Source organism: Eremothecium cymbalariae, chromosome 4, assembly GCF_000235365.1.
Source record: "Eremothecium cymbalariae DBVPG#7215 chromosome 4, complete sequence".
NCBI lineage: Eukaryota > Fungi > Ascomycota > Saccharomycetes > Saccharomycetales > Saccharomycetaceae > Eremothecium > Eremothecium cymbalariae.
In genome coordinates this window covers 790201-812240 of record NC_016452.1, presented here as the reverse complement: position 1 = coordinate 812240, position 22040 = coordinate 790201, and the positions used below count along the sequence as shown (strand labels likewise).

Genomic DNA, 22040 nt, shown 5'->3' with positions numbered 1-22040 from the left:
GCTGACGCGCATTGTTTGACAAACGCAATACAACAATGCCACTGACGCAGGGGAGACGCCCTCCTCCATCTCAGTAATTTTAAATCAGCTTACTTGAGATTAAAATGTACAGTTACTTGCTTGCATATATATAGTAATTTATTTTATGACAATCATTAAAAAAACAAAAATCTGTATACTTTATTCTAATGAAAGACCATCTTATTTCTTCTCAGCAGCACGCTTAGCAGCCAACGCCTTAGCAGTACCGTGTAAAGCGTACTTGTGGTTTCTTCTGAACTTGGCGTCAACACCCTTCAAAGATGGGTACTTGTGAGTTCTTGGCTTCTTGATACCGTTTCTGTGAGCCTTCTTGGTTTGGTTATGAGCCGTATGGTTCTTAGACTTAGCCATCTCTGTAAAACATTATGTTAGTTTGTCACGATCTTCAACTGATCCTGGAGAAATGAAACCCGACCCCAGGTCCATACAAAATGAAAGAGAAAAGGAAAACGGAGCGCACTTCTTCCTTCAGCCTGTTAAAGCGACACCATGGTCATCATCAGTTAACATTGTGCCCAGTAGCATCTTACTTAATCTGTCTGCTGGTCCTGCTGGTTCGGCTCTTGTAACAGAAAAATCCACCCTTTCTCTTCAATCCCGTTGATACTCATCACCCATCCCCATCGCTAACACCGCTAATATATACCCCATTACACTTTCTATCCACGGTTTCCTTCATTGAACTGGACAAAAAATTCCTTCCTCCAGCAAATCAAACGCCCGTTAACAGTCCCTCCAGGTCTCATTTCATTAAAACAGTAATAGTGCCATCTATACGTACTTCTTAACTTGGTTTGTACACCTTTCTGAAGCTAAAACAAGTAAACTTCTGACTGCAACCACCTATATGTTAAGCGCATAGTTCCAGAGTGTGGTGAACTCAGCAAATTCAAGCCCCAGGAGAAACTCGCGGGAAGCGTCAACGTACATTCAGCAGGACGCGCCTCCCAAAAAGAACCTGAGAAATATCTGATCCACATGGAGTTCGGATTCCTATGTGGTGTACTGTCGCCCAGTTTTGTTTTATGACGGATGTATGGGTGCTGTATCATGATTTGTGACTGTGTTTTCCCAGCTTATTCGCATCAAGCACGGAATCTGGGTTCTGCACCAGGTAATGAAGGTGGTGAGTACTGAAGCGCCAAACCCAATTGATGCATAACGGCTGTATTATGGTGTATTTATGTAGTAGTGGAAACTCCATCTATGAATACAGATATATGTATACATTCACATAACCTTTACTAGTATGTATAGGGCGACAGCCCGCCATAACTACCTTCGTTGATGGTTTATCTGTGTATAAAAGTTAGTGTATAGACAATTCATGCCATCATCCGGTAAGTAAGTCATCAAGAATCGGTTAAGGATTATCAGTGTGGAACACAGCTGTAAATAATAAATAGATTGTTTCTCTATTATATTATAAAAGAGAAAGAAATATAGACGAGTCTCGTGGTGATTTAATAAAATATAGTATCGTACCGTATGGTTCCCGACAACAAAACACAAGGAACATAACAAGTTTGCAGTCCAAGGAGAGCTACCCCTCCATTAACGAGCTTTATTTTTATTTTTGGTCATCAAAGGCAGGAGGAGGGGCAGGGCAACTAAAAGACAAATGTTTTGCAGAATAAATAATTTGTATCCATTAAATGCAAATTGTGTAAGCGGATAATTAGAATCTATTTCAACTTGTCAAATAGTCTTGGAGCAGCACAGCTGTCAATATAATGCTGCAAATGGAAAAATTCTTCAACGCAGTCTTCTTTGTACTCTAATTGGTCATAGCCTGGCTCTTCTTGAGCTTTTTGAACTCTTTCGACACATTCCATGTAATGATGCACTAGTGGTTTTCCAGCATCGGCCTGTTTACATTCTTCCTGTAATGCTGCTAACTGGTCAGTGACCGCCTCGTCGTCGTCGTCGTCTTCGTCGTCGTCGTCGTCGTCATCTTCATCTTCGTCATCTTCATCTTCATCATCGTCATTCTTCTCCACATCTTCCTCATCTTGTTCCTCCGCTTCTTCGACGTCGTCTTCGGCCTTAGCGACTGTGGGAACAAACGCTTCCTTCAACTCATCCAAATACTCAGTAATTGAAAACATCTCGATTCGGTAATTCACCTTAATGTCTGATTGCCAGATACTCAAAATATAACTCTGGAAGCCCAATGAAGGAGTCTTAAATCCTGCAAACCAAGAAACACTGACAAGATAAGATCTCTTGCTCTGTCTTCGAGCTTTTAGCATTTCTTAGCTTCAAATTCTGTCTAGCAAATATCGGGCTTTTTCCAAATTTCGATGGCTATCGTTTTGGACGAGGTTGTAACAAACAAAGCGATCTGATTGGTCGACGAGGGAATTGTGATTACCCGGCTATTGTGTGTCTTCTGTGACACCGCGGCGTCAGCGTCACTCGCCACATATGCCCAAACGAATCTTTTCTAATATAGTAGTATAAAGGAAAAGAGAGAGAAGAGAAAACAAGTAGCAGTCTGTCTGAGCGCAAAAATGGATGCGTGTGTGATGTTCATATACTGCCATTATAAACTTATATGGATGTATTGGCAATTGATAGAGGATAGTCTATTTTATTTTTTTTAAAAAAAAATAAAATGAAATCATACACAACAGCTAAGGAAAATAGGATTAGTAAAAATAGAAAAGACAAATGGTATTCGGTACAAGTAATATAATAATAGGTCTGAAACTGGATTAATGGCTCAAGTTGTATATAACGATACTTTGTAACCAAAGGATAGCTTAAATTATGCAACAATGAGCTACACACACACATACAATGGTTTACTTCTTTTGGCTAGTCAACTGCTTGATATATTCACATGCCATTTCCACAGTAGTAGCCTTTGATGGGACCTGGACGGAATCTTTAAGTTCTTGGGGTAAGAGTGTGTTCAATTCTACCAGAGCGTTGTTAAGTCTGTTGCGTCTACCTTGTTCCGCTACCTTGTGTACTTCTTTTTTTATTAGCTCATCGTTGTTTGATCTATTAGAGGCTGATCTTGAGGTCCTCTTGGTATGATGCTGGGATTCTACGGGCACGTTATGTTCAGACGACCCGTTGGGGATGTTTTTCATGTGAAGAGAGTCTGGTATGGAGACGGCAGTGGGTGGCACCGATACGGCGGCCCCCGTACTTGAATTGTCAGCACCCTTATTGTTGTTGATGTTTTTGCCTTTGTTGTTGACGGTGGCAGCGGAGTTTGTAGGAACGCCGTTTTGATGTCTCGGTCTGATCACCGGTGACTCCGTAGCTCGGATTACCATACCATTAGATGGAGAAGAAGAGGAAGTTGTGTGGTTGTTAGTCACAGAGGGAAGAATAAACTTAGGGAAGTTCATCAACGTTGCGGGCTTCATGTGTTCATCCGAAAAATGATCGTCCGCAGGTCCGAGAGACGTCGATGACACCGTAGAATGAGAAGTTGGTGTATCGCCCGAAACGCTGCCAAGCGAAGTTGAATACTGCTGGCTAGATGGAATCGCTATTGAACTGTTTGGGAGTTTAAACATATCATCCCAAATTTGGCCCTTGTATTTCGAAGACGAAGAGGAAGAAGACGTTGCCGCTGCAGTAACAGCGGCACTGCCTGTATTTGCAATCGTTTTTTTCGGTCCCACCAGCGGAGAATGTTTAGAGACTTTTCCAGAGCCAGCAGACATGTATGGAGTCGAATGAGGGGTCTTCTTGGATCTGGACGCCCCGGAACTCCTGCGAGTCACTAAGCTCGCTTCCGGTAAACTGAAGCTATTCGACCGTACGCCCTCCACAGCCATCAACGCTGGAGACGACAATGGCGAGAAAGATGACTGTTTGGCTAGAGCATGCATTCCTATACCGTGCACCTCATGTTGCAAATACGGCGTATTATGCGTCGTATGTGCCAAATCTGCGCTCAGCATCGGCGTGTTCGTCGCAGACCCGTGCGACTGCACCAGCGGTGACATCATCGGAGAGAACACCATTCTAGGCCTTACATGTTGCGGCTGCTGCTCCTGTCCTTGCTTATCGTCTTCCTCGCCCTCCTCATGCCCCCCCTCTTCATGATCATCGCCCCTCCTTCCCTCCCCTCCACGCTTCGCAACTGCAATCTTTGAATGATGATGCACTTCTAGATCATCCTCTAGTTTACCATGATGTGTCTCTTCCAGCAAAGAAAAGTCTAAAAAAATGGCCTGCAGTACTCCCCACTCCCTCATCTCCACGACCATCCCCCCCCCTTCCAACAACGAATGCCCCAACCGCTCCAAATCAATCTGCATCTCCTCCGCTGACCACCCATGAGCCCCCTCCCCCCCCTCTCCTTCCGAACCATCCCCATCCCGACCCATAACCCCCCGTCCCCCACCGTCTCGCTCCTGCTTCCCCCCCCCACGCCGTACCCCCTGCCGACCCTGCTCACTCAAATACTCCCCCACCTGCTCCAATATAGTCCTACCATTTCCGCAATTCAAATCCCCACTACCTCCACCAACCTTCCCCTCTATATCATCCCCATCCCCAAGTTTCCCTTCTTCCATCATCATCTGCTGCCTCAAAAAAGTTAATTCCAAAAACTTATCAATATTATCACTATCCCACAACTAGTCTAAAACCCTCTTTCTATCTACTCAAAAATATTCCTTTCTGTATGATACCTCTCCTCTCGAAAAAAATTACCCTTCTTCTGATCACTTCTATTCATTCAAATCTATCTATCTATCTCTCTATCTAATATATATTCATGATTACAATACAACTTTAGCAATTGTTATCCATCCAATTTTTGGTGAATATGAAAACGAGAAAAAATTATGACAAACACTTCCTTCCCGAACATGAACTGCTTTCAAAAGTCCGACATGCTCGTCGAAAAGAAGATCAAATCTTGTAGTATAGAGTCAATGGGACTGGCCTTGTACAACCCAGTTCTATGCTTCATTACGTAGATACAGAACAGTCGGCCAGGCGGTTCTTGTGTGCTTTAATTTTTTTAGTTACAACACCGGTGTCATCGGTCTCGTCAGGGACAAGACGAAGAACGGTGGCTGCTAAGACACATTCTTATGCTCCAACCACGGAGGGATGGGTTGCAAGGTGAACGGACCCATTGGGCATAGGAAGACTGGTCTTTGGCGGCTCCGGCTTCGGAAGCGTTGGTCAGAATCTTGTTGCAGATGGTCGAGGTGGTCCCACGTGCGGGCACGCCCGCACGTGGGACCACCTCGACCAATTTAGCGAGGAGGGTGGAGCGCTGGACGGTGGTGGCTATATAAGCAGGCGCTGAGGGTCTCAGCGGTGGTTCTTCTTCTTCTTCTTGGGGTCTTTCCCCGGTGCCGCAGTAATTCTGGCGATCTCGGATTTACTGATCACGAGACCGTTTCTTGTACTCTGTCCTATGGAATTGATGCGTAGGCCTTTATCTCTCTTCTTTGCCTTGAAACGACGTCTGTCAGCGGATTTGATGCTGGAGCCAATGCGTCTTTCAATGTCTTTCTTGTGTGTAGCGTCGATTTTGCGGAATTGGCCCTTTTTGACGTTTGGAAGGATGATGCCTGCGTCGCGGGCCAGTTGTTCGTGCTGGCGGATTCTGGTTTGATGTTTTTGCAGCATTCCTCTGCGGATGTTGATGGGGACCTTTTCCAGGGATTGGGCTTTGCCATTGACTGCGGATAAGGACTGGAGTCTTCTTTCTAGTGTACGGGAGCGGATTTTGCCATGAAAGTCGTTGCTGTTTATTGTTTGTAATGTCAGCTCTGCGCCGGAGGAGTTGGAGTTGGAGGAGGATAGGGCACTCAACAGGTGAGATTCTTTTAGAAAGGTTTGTAGTTCGATGTCATTTTTTAGGTTTTGTCGTTCAGCGAAGCTACTGTCGTCATCAGCGTCGTTTTCAGACGGTAATTCTTGAAGCTGGTTTATGGAAGGGGCTTTGCCACTTCTTAGAAGCCGCTGTTGGTGCTTTGAAGGTGGGATATAGTTGTCTGCAGGGCCACTAAATGTTATTATTTTAGGCTGGGCGGGTTGAGCAGGTGGAGCAGGTTCTGGGGGGGCATTTGAATCGGTTTCGGTTTCAGTTTCAGTTTCAGTTTCGGTAGAGTCGGAGTCGGAGCCAGTGTCGGACTGCCCATCACCATCATTTTGTATTACAGTTTTCTTGGTTTTGTCCTGGAAGCCCATATCTTCTAACGACCCAAATTGGGCTTCGAACGCATTTCGCTGGGCTTCCAGTTGTTTCAGATATTGCAGCTCATCTTCATCACTCATGGTGCAAATGGAGTGGATGTGGTTTCAGGAGGTTATCAGGGGGTAGAGGGGAAAGAGGGGCAGAAGGGGGGTGTGGGGTGGAAAACAAACAAGAGTTGTGTTGTATTATTAGCTCATCGCCGCTTTAAAGTTTTTCAAGTTTTTCAATTTTTTTTTTTCAAAAATTGAAAAATCCCCGTACAAGAAGTCACCAGCTGCATGCACACTTACTCATACCGACGACTCTCCCACACAGCCTTCTACGTTTATATACATATATATACATATGTAATATATGACCGAGTATGAGACGTCTATCTATTTAATGCATGATTTTTAGAGGTGGAAGGGTAATTGTGTTCACAGCGATATATTATATTTTAAGTATTCAAATAGGGTAATGACTAGGTTTGTTGGATGTATCGATTTGCATGGGGGGCAGGTGAAACAGATAGTTGGCAAGACGTTAACTTCTGAACAGGCAACAAAGACGAATTTTGTTTCTGATAGGCCTTCATCTTACTATGCGAAACTATATCTGGACAATAATGTGCGTGGAACACATGTGATCAAGTTGGGATCCGGTAATGATGAGGCAGCGATGGATGCATTAAAAACGGCACCAGGATTTTTGCAAGTGGGTGGGGGTATTAATTTAGAGAATTGTGAATACTGGTTGAAATATGCAGCGAAGGTGATTGTAACGTCATATTTATTTGACAGTGAGGGTCGATTTCAACTTGACAAGCTGCATGAGATTTCAGATAAATGTGGGAAGGACCGTTTGGTAATTGATTTAAGCTGTCGTCCTCTCGAAAGTGTTTCTTCGAATAAGCAGTGGGTGGTCGTAATGAACAAATGGCAAACCATTACTAATTTGGTACTGAATTTATCCACGCTTGAGTTTCTCAGTAATTATGCTGACGAGTTTCTAATCCATGCGGCAGAAGTTGAAGGTTTGGGACATGGGGTTGACAAAGAGTTAGTCAAGAAACTTGGCGAATGGGCATGTTCCCTTGAAACCCCTGTTACCATGGTATACGCTGGTGGGGCAAAAAGTATTGACGATTTGGAGCTGGTTGAGCAGTTGAGTCACGGGAAGGTTGATCTTACGTTTGGTTCATCATTGGACCTTTTCGGAGGGAAACTGGTCAAATTTAAAGATTGCTGCAGTTGGAATTCGGTGCATTGACTGTGACAACGCTTTGTGCTCCCGCGTAGTGTTCCTATTTTCAACATTTATTATACCTTGAGAAAGTATATACATTATAATGGTTTATGTGTGTGTGTATGCTTTTTATTATTATTTCTTTTTGAATTAGGTTAAATGAGTTGTGATTTAAAAACTATCGATACAAAGGTAATAATGAATGAACGTGCGCTTCAAATTGTCTTCTTTTTATCCTTCGCGCTAATCACCAGGCATCATCGTAGGCTGTGTTAGTATTATCATTATACTCGTTATATTGGCCATTGGTTCCACTATAAGGATCATGATCAACTTCCATTGGCGCATTCTCACTAGTTGGTCCACCAAAGGCAACCTTGTCTTGGTCCATTTTCTTTAAGGAAAACAAGATATCTGCAACTTTATCCTGTAAAGTCTTGATTCCTCTAATTACCACTTGGTCCGATGTTATACTACCCACACTTTCTACGTTGATATAAAATATATTAGGTTTGGCACTGTAATCAAAGACATCATCGTCGTTTAACGGATCTTCAAATTCACAGTTCTTGGAATGCGGCCATTCAGAAGTAGCATCTTGTTCAAACCAATAGTCCGTGTGTTTTAGTTTATTCCACGGATCATACTCAAACTCTATAGCTGCTGCTGGTGACCATTTGGCATGCTCCTTGGAAATACCTTTTTTGGCAACGCACTTTAACCGCAACTCTTGGCCCTTTCTGAGCTTGCAAACTAATATCCCATTAGCTTCTTTATCTTGTATAATAGGATGTCCAATATTTTTACCCCCCAAATCACTTACTATTTGTAAATCCTTAGCATACACATTCGTTGTTGATTCACTTTCCCCAACCGCCTGCAAAGTAAGAACCACAGAACAACGATCACAATGGTCTTCACAATAACAATCACGACAATAAACCAACTGGTCGATGTCTTTACTCTGTAAAGGTATCAAACCAAGTCTATGTGAAATAAATTCATCCGCTAAAACAGATGTATTCGTTTCTATTTCAACTGAATCGATGGCTAATGTTGGAATCTCAGCAATCATAATTCTACGCAGCGAATTCGCCAATGAAAGATCAACATTTGATAGAATAAAGTCAACATTATCCTTGGTCGCCTCCCTGATCTTTACTTGAGGCCCTTCTTCACTCATATTACTTGTTTGGTGCTCTTGTTTGGGTTCTGCAATTGATAATCAACGAACTTTTTGGAGAGGTGGCGAAAAATTTTAAGCTTTTGTTTAAAAGGAAGAAACGCTTTCTTCAATACTTAAGGCAAATTTAGTGAAGTGGTGAGAACGACGACTTCCTTTCTATTGGGACTCGAATATACTGTGAGTTGGCGTTCAAGTGTTATTAGGTGTGTCACGTTCTGTAAATGGATGTCTAGCATTCTGGGTTGATATTAAATTGCCATTAGATAGTTATCTATTCTGTAGATCGTTCCTGTCGGTCAAAACTGGAGGGGTTTCAATTGGAACGTTTAAAGAAAGGTTTCATCCTATAATATTATTCTCCTTTTCTGTCAGATCTGGACTTTGAATAGAGACAGAGGTGTTTTTAGGTTCGTTATACAACTGCTCGATATGGACGCAAAGCCGTTGGCCATCCCCGATATTCGGTTTGAGCAGACATTCATGGTCGCTCTTAAGAAAGAGGCATTGAAGCAGCATCAGTATAAAATACGGAAGCTGAAAGGGTCGCAGGACATTGTCGTTTCAGAAGATTTTGGTGAGCCAACAATTACGACTTTTGTAGTGGCAAAGGTGATTGTTAGAGATGTCGTTTTGCTGCCTCTTGTACATGGAATGCTGTGGACAGGTTTTCTAATCATGATGAAACCTTGGTTGAAAGCATGCACTCAAAATGGGCGGCGCTTGGGTGCAGGCATATATAATGTGATTGTTGGGAGAAATGTATATCCAAAGCCGCAGACAAAAAGAATCTGATGTGCGCAGCCCACTTTAATTATTCATCACTTGAATTGTGTTTTTTGGTTTCTGTGAGCACAGATGATTAACGTATATATACATATATATAAGGTATAATGGAATGCCAACTATAAACAAGAAAATATCGGGTATGTCCTTATGCTTGTTATGCCGCGTTTTCTTCTATTATCTATAGATTTCTATCTTTAGATTCAAGTGAATTGCCTTGAACCGCCTCTGATGAATTCCAAGACCTTCCAGCCTTCTGTTTCCTTATCAGTAACGTTCTCTGGATCTCTAGTTAAAACCATAGCATAAGAACTCATCATGATGTTGGATTCGTGGCCTGCAGCGATCTCTCCAGTCTTGGCTTTTCTGTAAAGATGAATTTCTTGAACACGACAACCGACAACTAATGCAGGAACATCCTGGGGGGGTAGTAATTTGGCACTAACAATCTCAACACCCCTGATATCCAGAACTCTGCCATCAGGGAACAGTTCCTGTTCTCTAAATTGTTTTTGCTGAGCAGCGTAAACATTGTAAGGAGCTTCACTGAGCCATTGTTTGAGGACAACTTCGTCCCCTTTGACATATGCTTCCAATACTTCAGGAATGATGTACTCCCGCAAATGTTTAGTAAATTCTTCGCTGTTGAAGGTAGGATCTAATAGCTTAAATTGCGCAAACACCCTGGCAGACTCCGTCTCGGCAAACAAACCACCTATTTTATTGCTGATCGTCCTCAACATACTTATTAACGGATTTTCATTTTCATCCCATAGCTTCACCTTTGATTCGTGTAGCTTCCGTCCAATAAAGGTCTTCTCTTTGAAATCTTGAATCTTCTTACCGAAAGATTCCTTACCTTCTTTGTTGGTGGCAACCATCGCAGTTCCCGCTTCATCATTACTCCGAACAGCATGTGTTCTTCTGCCAGATGCAAGATCATGTTCACGTTTCTGTCTCCTCGTTTCTTTCGCTATAAACCCACCGTACCTAGATGATTCTCCATCATCGATAAGTTCACTCATATCCTTATACACCCTCGTGTGTCTAACAGGCTCAAAACTCTCATCAAGCTTCTGCGCAGTCTTACTAACCACCTCTCTGGTATTCTTCCCAATATCAGAATCCCATGCTTTTACCGTCAAATTTTCAATCGTCTCTCCTGTCTTCTTTAACGTTTTCCCAACAACTGTCGATCCTCTTTGAGCCTTCAAATAAGCTTCGCGGGCCTTCTTATAAGCATCTGACTCACCTAACCTCCCACTAGCATCTTGCAATGCCTTTATATTATCTTGTAATTCTTGAGACTTCTTCCATTCATCTTTGAACGTCTCACGGAAGATCTGTAACGGTGACTTCTGTCCATTCCAAGATAAACCTGTAGTTGAGAATTGGCGCGCTGGAACTGCTTTCGCAATTCCAGACATTCGACTTTGTTTGATAGCAGCGTATTTAAGCATGGCTCCCCAATAAATATTGAAACAACCAGAGGAACCACCAGTCCTCTTTACTATTACCTGAAATATAGATCTGATCCGGTGCCACCTCTCACTAAAGATGATGTTCAGTACGATTTTTCAATTTTGAATAATTGATCAATAGTTTAAAGAACTTCGAAAAATTTTCCCATACGACTTAATAGATGTGTGGGTGCCACGACGTTGGCATTTAAGATTTGGATCGTAATAATCCAGGTTCTCACGTCTTGATAGAAAGTATAAGTAGTATTAACAAGTGGAAACTTGTAATCCCCAGTATAAATTAGTTTTATATGTAGGCTGCTTATGTGGTCTGTAAGGTGAGCTTCGGTAAATGTAAGTGTCAGAGATGTGCCCGGTAATAGAGATTGCTGCCTAAAACAAATATACTTTGATATACCCCTGTTTCAGAACTTCAATGCATATTTAAACCGAATAAATAAACTGCGTAAATAGCATATTCGTTTTACAACTGAAAGTATTAGACACTATAGTCAGATGATAGCTTATGACATCTCCAATTGAATTTAGAGCGATATGCAACAAACGCAACACAGAGAGGGAGATGTGTCTAGTAATACTTCGAATAATAGAGTATAAATGAGTAATCAGGATCCCAATGGCATAGATTAGACACCTTATACACATATGAGGATGAATAATATGGTTGGCATCGTTATGACTGGCATATCGTCAGTAACGTATATAGTGATCTACAATTTTCACTTTTTTAAGTTAGTAACTTTTTGACGCAATTTAATGGTAATATCGAGATAGTGAAGGATAGTATTGTGGTAAGGCTCTTCTCGCGGTTACGGTTTCTTGGGGGTTTTCTAGATTTTGGTGTCGCTACATTGACTATATTTTGAATAGTGGAGATGACGATGGTTTTCAAGTGCGCGCTACAGCTTCCAAGCAGAAGATTATTCTCTAGGACAAATAGTTGCTTGAATGGATCTAATATTGACTTTAGTATTTTTGAAGAACCCAAGAAGGTGAATGATGCAACGGATATTGAGGTTAAAAAACTAGATTCTAGTTTGTTAAAGAAATTCCCTCTTGGAAACGTGTATAATCCTTTCGATTTTTCGATGGAACGTCTTCATTTAGACAAAAAGTTTGCTAAAAATGGCCGTTGGAATAGTGATATTTTCGATCATATGAAGGCCAATCCATTGGATTTTTATACTAACCCAGAGTTTCTGTCCAGGTTTCTAACTTCTACTGGTAGAATACAACATAGAGACGTTACTGGTCTTTCTGTGAAGAATCAGCGTCGTCTTGCGAAGGCTATTAAAAGATGCCAAGCTATTGGACTGATGTCCAAGACACATAAAGATGTGTCATTCCTGCCAACTAGAATGATTTCTAATAAATAAGAAACTAAGCGTTTATGTGATTTAGATGTATGTATATGCTAGTAGAGATGTTGCTGAAACTTTGTAATCTGTAAATAGGTAGCCTATAAAAACAAAATAAGCATAGTAATATAAGGTTTATTATTATTAGTATTATTAACCTTTGTTCCTTTTTTGTTTGTGGATGTGTTCGTTCCAAGGCTTTCACTTAGAGCATGTTAAAAGCTCCTTTTTGGGACCCTTAAGTTTGATGTATACGTCTGTACCCCATCCCCAGAGTGATTGGATGTCTAATTGCCCATTAAACATCTCTAGATACGCCTTACAAAGGGGTAGTCCGAAGCCCATCCCAGAAACATTTGACACATCTTGCCCCGGAATAATGTATGCACTCATGCCGGTATCCTTGGCATCTTTTTCTGATGTGCTATAACTGTAGTCAAACATCTTGTCTTCAACGTCAGGTGGAATTCCCCCACCAAAGTCCCTAATTCTGACCTCCAAATCTTCATGGGATCTTACAATTGTGACCTCTATGGGCTTTTCCGCGACATCGTTGCCTGGTGTACTTGCCTCAATGTGAGCTCTGGCGCTATTCTTTATGATCTCCTGGAAAACATATTCCAGATCTGGAGGGATGCAGGGAAAGGTGACGTCGTGCCCATATAGTATTTGCACCGGGACGATTTTATCGTATTTCACAAACGTTAGATCGCCAACAAATTCTTGTGTCCGCTTTATAAGATCCGCAATATTAAGATTTCTATGTAGCACGCCAATAGAATCTGTAAACTCCTTTTGTGAAATCAGGCTCAGATAATGAGTGGATAACAGCTTCATCGATAACCTGTCCCTTAGATGTGCATTTAAGAAGTCAAAGACATCCTGCTTTGGATAGAAATCCATTATCTCCTGAAGTCCTTTCGCAAGAGTAGCCAAAGTATCGTTGTGATCATTTAGCAAATCCCTCAACTTTGATTGCATAAGTTCCCTGTCATTTAATCCATATGGCATCTCAATGGACAGCAACGACTCCAAGGTTTTTAGATATAGTCGATTGGACTCTTCAATGTTCGGATTAACTACAGCAATATACGGTAATCTTTGTATCGCAGCTAGTCTACGGCATGTCAAAGTCAGTAGAATATTCACAACCTTAATTGTGAATACGTACTTTTCATTTTCTGAAAGAGGAGGAATATATTGAGTCAAAAAGTCATATGTGATTGGAGGTAGACGTCTCTTCGCATAATCTTGGATTAACATTTCCACATTTGAACGTAATTGATAAAACTGCTCAAATCCCAGCTTCGCTACTTTTTCATCCGGTTTTTCCCTTCGAATACTATGATGGAAGCTCCAACTTCCATGGTAATACCGTACTTGTTTCATCACAACATACATATTTATATGGCGTATTGGCTTGTTACCGATGCCTGATGTAACTACCAGCCCATTCCTCCCCGTACACCTACCACTACCACACACATTCAGACTTAATCTATCTAATACCACACAGCGAGTTAAAAGACTCATCATTAAACAGAACCAGATCCCTGTATAACCAAACAGACTAGTAAGTGCTCGGCGATGACTACATTTGTCCCGATGACCGCAATTGATACTTCAAAACAATTTTTCGAACTTTATAAATAATTACTGCTATTGCTGATGAAAAAACAATCAATTCATGATACTGCAATCATTCATCCAACATAACCCTTGCCGCTGATATGCCACTACTCCACTAATAAATTATACATAATTAACTACTAATCTGAATCACCTCACATATCTGTCACGTGATTTTGATTTCATCATAGCCGGGTAACTGAGAAGGTGCCAGTAGATTGTATCCCTCGTAAGCCATATATAATAAACAAGGCTGGTGATGGATTGGTTTGGATTCTTATACATACATATAATAGAAATAACACTCAGTAATAAGTTGTTTTGAAGTGTTCAAGCTGTTATTCAGATATCGCTGCCGTTGTTTAATATTTTAAAATGTCATTCAATTCATTTGCTGATACCTTCACTAAGAAGTTTCAGGAGATATCCTCTTCCGTGCAACAAAAGGCCCAGGAAGCCAACTTAGACAAACGGTTCAAGGATTTGTCCATGACGGTTACTCAGAAGACTCAAGATTTGACATCAACTTTGCCGTCGATTGCTCAAACGACACATAGAATGGTTCAAGAGAAGTTGGGACAGATTACAGATATTTCACAAATGCCGGAGGAGTATGTTCACATGGAAAAGAGGGTTGATAAAATCAGACTGATCTATGAGAACTTTTTAAAAGTGACACAGATATATGAAAGTGAAACCTACGATTACCCCCAACATGTCAGTGAGTCTGTGAATGAGATTTCGAAGACTGTGACCGGTAAGATTCAGGAGTTGACCAAGGCGACTTCGACGGAAGAAGCACAAAATATTTTGATCTCTCCCGGACCTGCTAAGGACCCGAAGACGTTGAATTATGCTTTGAGTAAAGTTTCATTGACTTCCAGTGAATATTTAAGTAAATCAGGATCTGATAGCAATGTTACAGCAGACATTTTGTTGAAGTATAGTGACATCCAAGCACAGATCGCACAGGCTAGACTTCAGCAAGATATGCTAATTCGGACCAGATTTAATAAACAGTTGAAAGAAAAATTAAACAATGAATTTGCAGCTGCGGCCAGGGCACGTAAAGAAGTTGATAACAAACGATTGCAATATGATATTGCAAGGGCAAATTTTTCTGCTGCTAAGCCAGAGAAACAAGCTTCTTTAAGGGTGCATATGGAAACACTGGAAGATGAATTTGCTGAAGCTATGGATGTATCGATCTCCTTCATGCAATCGGTAATGGAGAAGTCTGAATTTTTGAAGGAATTCAGCGAATTGGTTGGAGCCCAACTGAAGTATCATAAAGTTGCTGCAGAGCTATTATCTGATTTTGTTTCTTCGCTTGAAGCCGACTCGGCAATCGATTTCACAACTGGTAATTACGACTAAACTGCAAGCCCGTTCTTGGGCAGTTACTAAGCATTATTAGTTTTTAAGTTCCACTTTTTTTTTGACTAGTTAGATCTAATGCCAACTATATTTTTTTATATTTTGACATTTCTTCTTCATTATATGATGCAAGTTCTTACATTTGCATTTTTTATGTCTGATATAAACTGGCGTATCTATGCATACTTATTGTGTATACATATATGTTGCTGCAATAATACATCTACGGATGGTCTTCCTTTGGTTATTCTTAATTGGTTGATTCTTCATTGCCTTCAATGGCTTTAGTATCCCATTGCATGAAGATATCCCATCTACTAGACTTTGCACACCAACTAACATATTTGACAAATTGTAATACAGATTCATCTCTCAATACTAAATTAAACGAGTTCCAATCGGCGGGTTTGTTGATTAAAACGGAATCACCAGAGTCATCTGATTTATATATCGCAGCATCGTCCATGTCTTTATCCGTTTGTTCGTCCTGCTGATTGCTCATATATAGTTCGTAACCTCCAACCTCTCCCGATTTCCAACCATCGCTTGGAGTCAAACATAAATTACCTTCTAAAACAGCATCCACAAAACCTGGAATGGTGTTAAATAACTCATTCAAAGACACTTGTGTGGCTAATGTGAAATCATGTCCTGGTCTAAATCTTCTAATCAGTAATTGTTCTGTTAGCGGGCATAAGCAGGTTAATAAAACCAAGTATTTCTTGAACACAGTACTCTTTAAAAATTCCACCAAGAGTATTAACTCCAACTCAACCTTTAGATTTGAATTTAAAGTTTGTTTCAACAATGCAAAGTTTGGCAACTCTCCATGGTTTAAATTCTCCAAAATATCAGCGTCACAGCGGAAATTCTCATGTGATTTACCATCAATGTAAAGATATCTCCATTTATGAGGAGGCATAGCTGTCTTCCAAGGTTGCTCAACACTGGCGGCTTGGTATGGGCATTCACCATTGAATTCTTCATTCTTGATCAATTTTTTCAACAAGCTTGATTTATTCTCATTCAAGAAGGATTCAATTTGGACAAATGAATTTTCCATAAATTTTGATTGTAATCGATTTAAACCTTCCGCTGACAAGTGTTCTTCTGATATATACTCTGATAAGTACTCCAAATCTCTCTGGGTGAGCTGGCCATAAGATGAAGTACGGTCTTTGGAAGTTTCCTCAGATGAGAGTAGCTCAATGAAAGACTTGACTTGTTGTGGTGGTAGAATGTTACGTTCTTCCTTCGGAAACTCATAATCCTGTAGTACCTTCGACTCCAATTGTGCTAAGGTACTGATATTTGTAGTAACATACTCCTCCTCTTCTCCAGGAATATATCCATCTTCACCCACCTGTGGTATATGATACCAACCTTGGATGGACAATCGATGTTTGTCAACCTTGACTTCTTCAACATCATGAAAGGATAATCCTGGCTGTACATGAAAGAACGCAAGTTGGTTGAATTGAGGGACCAGCTTTGCACTGTGGTCACTATGAGGTACATTTGGAACAATGCTTGGAAACAAACGCAAAGCACCACCGTAATGTTCCTTCCATATTTTATCTGGATCTGGTAAATACAAAATAAAACTGACCCTTCTCGATCCAATCACATCATCGTGCGTCAATAAATGACATCCCTTGGTGTAAGTATTAATGCTCATATCCATCTTAGTTCCAGACAACTTTCCCGAGCCAGCCACATACGATATGAACTCACGGTACACTTCTGAATACAGGATCTCACGCAACTTGCACAGATTGTGCAAAAGAGATAGATCACTCCAATCCAAACCCGATAAATTCGCCAAATCTCCACTCTGGTTCACCTTGTAAATATCTGTTTCCTTCTTTGTAAAGTGAATTTCAGTTTCGACTTCTTTACGCACTGCACGTAGCAGTTCCGGATCCACCAAATCATGAATAGTGCCCCAGTTATAAGGTTTATTATTGGCTACTTCCGATTTTATATTATCTCTAAACTCTTGAGTCCATATTTTCTCATTAAACAAAGCCTTGATCCTCTCAACATCTACAGTTGGCTGCTTCCTTGAATTGAATATCGGCTGAATTGGCGCAGGTCTTTTCATGGTTGGATAATAAAATGAAAACCCCTCCTCAAACAATGATTAACTCCAAAATACTTGAATTTTGGTTCTCCCTTCAATCACAGAGTCTTCCTACCTTCCTTACGATCGTGAGGCCACTGCACAAAACACGGTCTTCTCTGTTAACTTGCCATATTCATGTTCATGCGATGAGGTTACTGAAAAATATTATCGCTCAATGTTCATCATACAAATCATGCACCATACAGAAAATTAACCATGAGGCTAACACAAATGCAAAGATATACTTTTAAAATATGTTATCTTACCAGTTAGATTCATATCTAGCACGGTCAGCATACTAATGCTTTGTAATTGGCTTCGAAGATCATATTACAAAGTCTAAGTGAAGCTTTAAAATTCATGTCGCATATCTTGATGTAAATAATATTATCTATACAAAACCTATGTAAGATAACCCACGCCTACAGATAACCCAACTATCAATGCTAATATACTATATCTTTAGTGCACATAAAAAAATAAAGAGAAGGGCTCATTCTAACAATACCTTCCAGTTCATTTTGATTTCTCCCCCACTGGTTCCACCACTAACTTATCAAAAGTGTACATCTGCGATATCATACTCTGCCGTTTAAGCATCCCTATATCTGTCTGGGCCTGTTTCCACAGGGCTTGCACCTCTGGATCGCCTGCATTCTTGAATTGTCTAAACGTTTCTCTGGACTTCCGCAGAAAGTATTCCCTAAAGTTATAGTTGGTGAACTGTCTCGAGTTCCTGATGAAGTCTCTATAAAGATGTAGAACGTTGGTTTTGCTTGGCACGCCCGCTATGCTCATCACTATGTCTGGTTATACTGCTTGCTGGATGGTATCCAATTCTGCTTGCTTGCTGTGGCATTCTACGAGCATGGAGTGTTCTTACTAATATACGTCTATACAACCTCGTCGGCATAAGACAAACTAGTCACGTGACCACAATAAACCTCATTTCGCGATCACGTGATCAAACGGAAACTAACAAACAAAAAAGGTCCTACCCGGATTCGAACCGGGGTTGTTCGGATCAAAACCGAAAGTGATAACCACTACACTATAGAACCAGCTCAGCAACCGTCAGGCGTTCGGCAAAAAATGACTAAGTACCAGTGTCCCTACCACGAGTGATCGGCAACTTACGCGAAGCAACTCACCAAGCCTTCCACTACACCTTCCAAAGGGAGCCCATTGTTGGCGGAATAACTGCTTATCTGGGCAGCACCATACTCCATCCCGACGCTACGCCAATCGACCGCAGAAAAGGAACTTAAGTCACGTGACCTGAAGTGTAATGAAAACCTCTAAGCCTCGTCGTTAAGCCCCGTTTCCAAACCCTAGAGCCATCTAAATCTGAGTTATATAAGATACACAGGTTAGCGCAAGTGACACTGTAGTGTTACAACCACAAATAACAAACAAGATCTTGTCAGGTCGCACAAAGTGTCTGTTCTCCGCCACAAGTCTGTTGTATAGTGCAGAAATATTCTGTGAATATAGCCCTGTATTGTATCGCCTCCGAACGCTGAGGAGGTTCTTCAAATCGATATATAACCCAAATAGAAATAAACGTAAACAAGAGAACTAACACTTTTAAGTTCTTCGACAATAACGCAAGGAACAAGCGAGACCTTAGCGCTCAACCAATAATTAAAACATACTTCTAGCGAACCATGGTAGAGTCAAATGCTTTTGAAGAGGAGGTTCTGCAGTATATGCAGGTCGGGTTGAGATATCTGGTACTCTTCACCAGTCAGGGAATATCAATTTCCATGGCTTTTTGCAAGGAACACCCTATATTGGCCAAGTGGATGCTGATCACATTGATCTTGTTCATCGTTTATCGTTTCATTTGCTACATTTTTGTCCTGATCAAAAGATTTTCGTTGCTTGTTCTGCTGTTGCTCAGCGTTGTTGTCTACCAACGTGGACCTGCTCTAGTGTGGAATGAGGATATCCCCATGATTTGCTCCATCCTCGCCACCAATCGAAGTCCCAAAACAGCCTGGTCTAATTTGCTGGTGTACGCAGATCAGCATTCTTCGCACCTGAAGCTTCTCATGTATCAACTAGTGTCTGGAGGTAACGTTCAATCCATCGAAGAAACTCTTCAACGATTCTGGAACGGTGGTGTTGCTGCAGCTGCAAGTTAAATTGCACCCGCTCCCCCTTCGGGGGTTTCGAGTCTTGGCTCTTGCGCTGGAAAGAAACTATCCTACCGGAAACATTTCTCTTTGCCACACTGAATGTTGTGTAAAACAGTGCTACACATGCTTACGTACCTTTAGATAGTCAGATATATACCTAAATATATATACATACATACACATATACACACATCTGTGCGTACCGACGCCTTCATCGCCCTCTCCCCCCATCGCTCTTCGGTGTGCGCTGGCTGCACTCAGTTCTATCGCCGCTCATTTCCTATTTGATAATTCGAAAGAGACGACACCCAGCCAGGCATGGGCACTGCTATGACACCCTCCCAGCGTCTGCTTATGGGCTGACTTTGGGTGTCACTAAGATGAGCCCCCCATTCGTTTTTGCGAAATTGTGTGGGAAATGCAGGCTGGTTAGTTTTTACAAAAAATGCAGACTTTCATCTTTAATGTTGTTTATGCAAACGTTGTAAAACAAGAACTACACACAAAGTATTAAGCTATTTTAGAGATTGATAACTAATAAATATTATCAGTGCTCATTACAGACAGTTGATATAGGTTATATCCATATATATTTAAAATCCATGGTCAAGGATACAAAGTATTACGACGTGTTAGGTGTACAGCCGGATGCTACAGCGGAACAAATTAAGAAGGCATACCGAAAGAAGGCTATCCAAACGCATCCAGATAAGAATCCGAATGATCCAGAAGCGCAGGCGAAGTTTCAGGAGGTTAGCAAGGCTTACAAGGTGTTGAGTGATGGAGAGCTGAGGAGTCGGTATGATGAGGTAGGGTTAAGCGACGAGCGAGGGGACGTGATGATGGAGGAAGATCCGTTTGAGATGCTTATGGCGGTGTTTGGTGGGGATTCGTTTCAAGAGTGGATAGGAGAGTATTCATTTTTGAAGAATTTGATGAAACAGACGGAGCTGTTCGACTATGATGAGGAGGAAGAGGATAATGAGCACGGTGAGACATATGATAACGAAGAGAGTAATAGTGGCAGTGCGATGGCTACGGGGGATGGCGGTCAGTCCGGGGTGGGAAGAGCGACAGCTGGTGGAGTCGGAGCGGGAGCGGCGGCCGAAGCCGCTGGTGGTGCTGGGGCTGGCGCTGACGGTAACGGTGTGGTGGGAAGCGGAGGAGATTCGACAGATGGTACGAGGAGCATGCATCTGTCGTCTTACAATGCCAGCAATGAACGGGCATCGGCCGCTTCGACAGATACAGTGGGGAGCATGGGGAGCGGCGATTTTGGTTCTAAAAAGGATAAGAAGCACCGGCAGCGGGAGAAGTTCTTGGAGTTGGAAAAGGAACGCCGGGATGAAAAGAAGAAGCAAATCAACGACTTGGCCAGAATATTAGACAAGAGAGTAACGGACTATCAGATAGCGGTGATTGCGGGGCGTGTTGGGGAATTCGCGGAGAAGTTACAAACTGAAATTGACAAGTCGTTAAAGACAGAGAGTTTTGGTATAGAGCTTTTGCAATTGATTAGTAAAGTCTACAGAAGTAAGGCGAATAACTTCTTGATGTCGCAAAAGACGTATGGATTTTCGCGAATCTTCACTGGTGTTCATGAGAAGACGAAATCTGTCAAGTCAACGTTTAGCATGTTGAATTCCGCAATGAATGCTATGAGTGCCCAGAAAGAGTTGGAAAAGTTAGATTTAGATAGTATGAATCCATACGAACGTGCACAGATCGAATTTTTGATACAGGGAAAATCAATGGGTATGATGTGGAGTTTAAACAAGTTTGAATTGCAGAGTAAGCTAAAAGGTGTTTGTGATCGATTATTGGACGATAAAACTGTACCAGCCAGGCAGAGGGTGGGCAAAGCCAAGGCATTGTTGTTCATTGCTGATATGTTTAGCAAGGCACGCAGATCGGAGGGTGATGTGGACCCGGCAATTTTGGAATTCGAAGAGATGGTGCTACAGTCAAAAAACGTTAGAATCAAAACCAAGAAACAGCAGTCTAAACCTCATGTTGAGTCTGCTCACATAGACTACACTAAATCGAATCCTGGGGCATATGCTGCTGCTGCTGCTGCTGCCTCTTCTCCTAACGCACCACCCCCTTCGGCCAACATCGACACTGACAATAGCGACAACATCAATAAAACCCCTCAAAGGTCGGCTTCAACACGTCCATATACTTCTCATGGAACTCCTTCTCCACGCCCTTCTGCTGCTCATCCTTCTAGCACACAACACATTCCTACTGCCTCTACCCTCCGTGCTACACAACCTTCCAACACTTCAACTCGTAATTCTCGTCCCCGTAGTTCTCCTCGTGTTGCCGATCCCATCCATTGATTGGATGCCCCATAATTGATTTTATTATCATCCGCTGCGATTGAAAGTGAGGTTATTATTAACTTTACTTATGCATACATATATATCTATGCAAAATACCTATACATATATGTATGTATGTATGTATATGATAGAATAGATATCCATAAGACTTAGTAAATT

The 22040-nt window shown here is 41.6% G+C and overlaps 15 protein-coding genes and 1 non-coding gene across 16 annotated transcripts; 6 read left to right on the top strand and 10 right to left on the bottom strand.

Moving 5' to 3' along the window:
- Positions 1 to 201: 201 nt before the first annotated feature.
- RPL29 (60S ribosomal protein eL29) lies at positions 202 to 393 on the bottom strand (the record flags this gene model as incomplete). Its single annotated transcript, XM_003646211.1, has 1 exon — positions 202 to 393. The coding sequence occupies one exon, from the start codon at positions 391 to 393 to the stop codon at positions 202 to 204; it is 192 nt and encodes a 63-aa protein (XP_003646259.1).
- Positions 394 to 1727: 1334 nt separating this feature from the next.
- QCR6 (ubiquinol--cytochrome-c reductase subunit 6) lies at positions 1728 to 2294 on the bottom strand (the record flags this gene model as incomplete). Its single annotated transcript, XM_003646210.1, has 1 exon — positions 1728 to 2294. One exon carries the CDS (start codon positions 2292 to 2294, stop codon positions 1728 to 1730), a length of 567 nt encoding a protein of 188 aa, XP_003646258.1.
- A 555-nt stretch (positions 2295 to 2849) lies between these two features.
- PHO4 (phosphate-sensing transcription factor PHO4) lies at positions 2850 to 4592 on the bottom strand (the record flags this gene model as incomplete). Its single annotated transcript, XM_003646209.1, has 1 exon — positions 2850 to 4592. The coding sequence occupies one exon, from the start codon at positions 4590 to 4592 to the stop codon at positions 2850 to 2852; it is 1743 nt and encodes a 580-aa protein (XP_003646257.1).
- Positions 4593 to 5337: 745 nt separating this feature from the next.
- FAF1 (Faf1p) lies at positions 5338 to 6309 on the bottom strand (the record flags this gene model as incomplete). The annotated part of the gene is made up of 1 exon (XM_003646208.1): positions 5338 to 6309. One exon carries the CDS (start codon positions 6307 to 6309, stop codon positions 5338 to 5340), a length of 972 nt encoding a protein of 323 aa, XP_003646256.1.
- Positions 6310 to 6688: 379 nt separating this feature from the next.
- On the top strand, positions 6689 to 7480 carry HIS6 (1-(5-phosphoribosyl)-5- ((5-phosphoribosylamino)methylideneamino)imidazole-4-carboxamide isomerase HIS6; the record flags this gene model as incomplete). Its single annotated transcript, XM_003646207.1, has 1 exon — positions 6689 to 7480. One exon carries the CDS (start codon positions 6689 to 6691, stop codon positions 7478 to 7480), a length of 792 nt encoding a protein of 263 aa, XP_003646255.1.
- A 223-nt stretch (positions 7481 to 7703) lies between these two features.
- Positions 7704 to 8639, bottom strand: RPB3 (DNA-directed RNA polymerase II core subunit RPB3; the record flags this gene model as incomplete). Its single annotated transcript, XM_003646206.1, has 1 exon — positions 7704 to 8639. The coding sequence occupies one exon, from the start codon at positions 8637 to 8639 to the stop codon at positions 7704 to 7706; it is 936 nt and encodes a 311-aa protein (XP_003646254.1).
- A 432-nt stretch (positions 8640 to 9071) lies between these two features.
- On the top strand, positions 9072 to 9434 carry Ecym_4381 (uncharacterized protein; the record flags this gene model as incomplete). Its single annotated transcript, XM_003646205.1, has 1 exon — positions 9072 to 9434. One exon carries the CDS (start codon positions 9072 to 9074, stop codon positions 9432 to 9434), a length of 363 nt encoding a protein of 120 aa, XP_003646253.1.
- Positions 9435 to 9628: 194 nt separating this feature from the next.
- On the bottom strand, positions 9629 to 10885 carry TIM44 (protein translocase subunit TIM44; the record flags this gene model as incomplete). The annotated part of the gene is made up of 1 exon (XM_003646204.1): positions 9629 to 10885. The coding sequence occupies one exon, from the start codon at positions 10883 to 10885 to the stop codon at positions 9629 to 9631; it is 1257 nt and encodes a 418-aa protein (XP_003646252.1).
- Positions 10886 to 11781: 896 nt separating this feature from the next.
- Positions 11782 to 12282, top strand: RSM18 (mitochondrial 37S ribosomal protein bS18m; the record flags this gene model as incomplete). The annotated part of the gene is made up of 1 exon (XM_003646203.1): positions 11782 to 12282. One exon carries the CDS (start codon positions 11782 to 11784, stop codon positions 12280 to 12282), a length of 501 nt encoding a protein of 166 aa, XP_003646251.1.
- A 183-nt stretch (positions 12283 to 12465) lies between these two features.
- PKP1 (protein kinase PKP1) lies at positions 12466 to 13797 on the bottom strand (the record flags this gene model as incomplete). The annotated part of the gene is made up of 1 exon (XM_003646202.1): positions 12466 to 13797. The coding sequence occupies one exon, from the start codon at positions 13795 to 13797 to the stop codon at positions 12466 to 12468; it is 1332 nt and encodes a 443-aa protein (XP_003646250.1).
- Positions 13798 to 14268: 471 nt separating this feature from the next.
- On the top strand, positions 14269 to 15270 carry GVP36 (Gvp36p; the record flags this gene model as incomplete). Its single annotated transcript, XM_003646201.1, has 1 exon — positions 14269 to 15270. One exon carries the CDS (start codon positions 14269 to 14271, stop codon positions 15268 to 15270), a length of 1002 nt encoding a protein of 333 aa, XP_003646249.1.
- A 250-nt stretch (positions 15271 to 15520) lies between these two features.
- TPA1 (oxidative DNA demethylase) lies at positions 15521 to 17374 on the bottom strand (the record flags this gene model as incomplete). Its single annotated transcript, XM_003646200.1, has 1 exon — positions 15521 to 17374. The coding sequence occupies one exon, from the start codon at positions 17372 to 17374 to the stop codon at positions 15521 to 15523; it is 1854 nt and encodes a 617-aa protein (XP_003646248.1).
- Positions 17375 to 17911: 537 nt separating this feature from the next.
- On the bottom strand, positions 17912 to 18193 carry ISD11 (Isd11p; the record flags this gene model as incomplete). The annotated part of the gene is made up of 1 exon (XM_003646199.1): positions 17912 to 18193. One exon carries the CDS (start codon positions 18191 to 18193, stop codon positions 17912 to 17914), a length of 282 nt encoding a protein of 93 aa, XP_003646247.1.
- Positions 18194 to 18384: 191 nt separating this feature from the next.
- Ecym_4374 lies at positions 18385 to 18456 on the bottom strand. Its single transcript has one exon. It is a non-coding gene; the product is annotated as a tRNA-Gln (tRNA).
- A 606-nt stretch (positions 18457 to 19062) lies between these two features.
- Ecym_4373 (uncharacterized protein) lies at positions 19063 to 19542 on the top strand (the record flags this gene model as incomplete). The annotated part of the gene is made up of 1 exon (XM_003646198.1): positions 19063 to 19542. The coding sequence occupies one exon, from the start codon at positions 19063 to 19065 to the stop codon at positions 19540 to 19542; it is 480 nt and encodes a 159-aa protein (XP_003646246.1).
- Positions 19543 to 20138: 596 nt separating this feature from the next.
- CAJ1 (Caj1p) lies at positions 20139 to 21878 on the top strand (the record flags this gene model as incomplete). Its single annotated transcript, XM_003646197.1, has 1 exon — positions 20139 to 21878. One exon carries the CDS (start codon positions 20139 to 20141, stop codon positions 21876 to 21878), a length of 1740 nt encoding a protein of 579 aa, XP_003646245.1.
- Between the last annotated feature and the right edge of the window lie 162 nt (positions 21879 to 22040).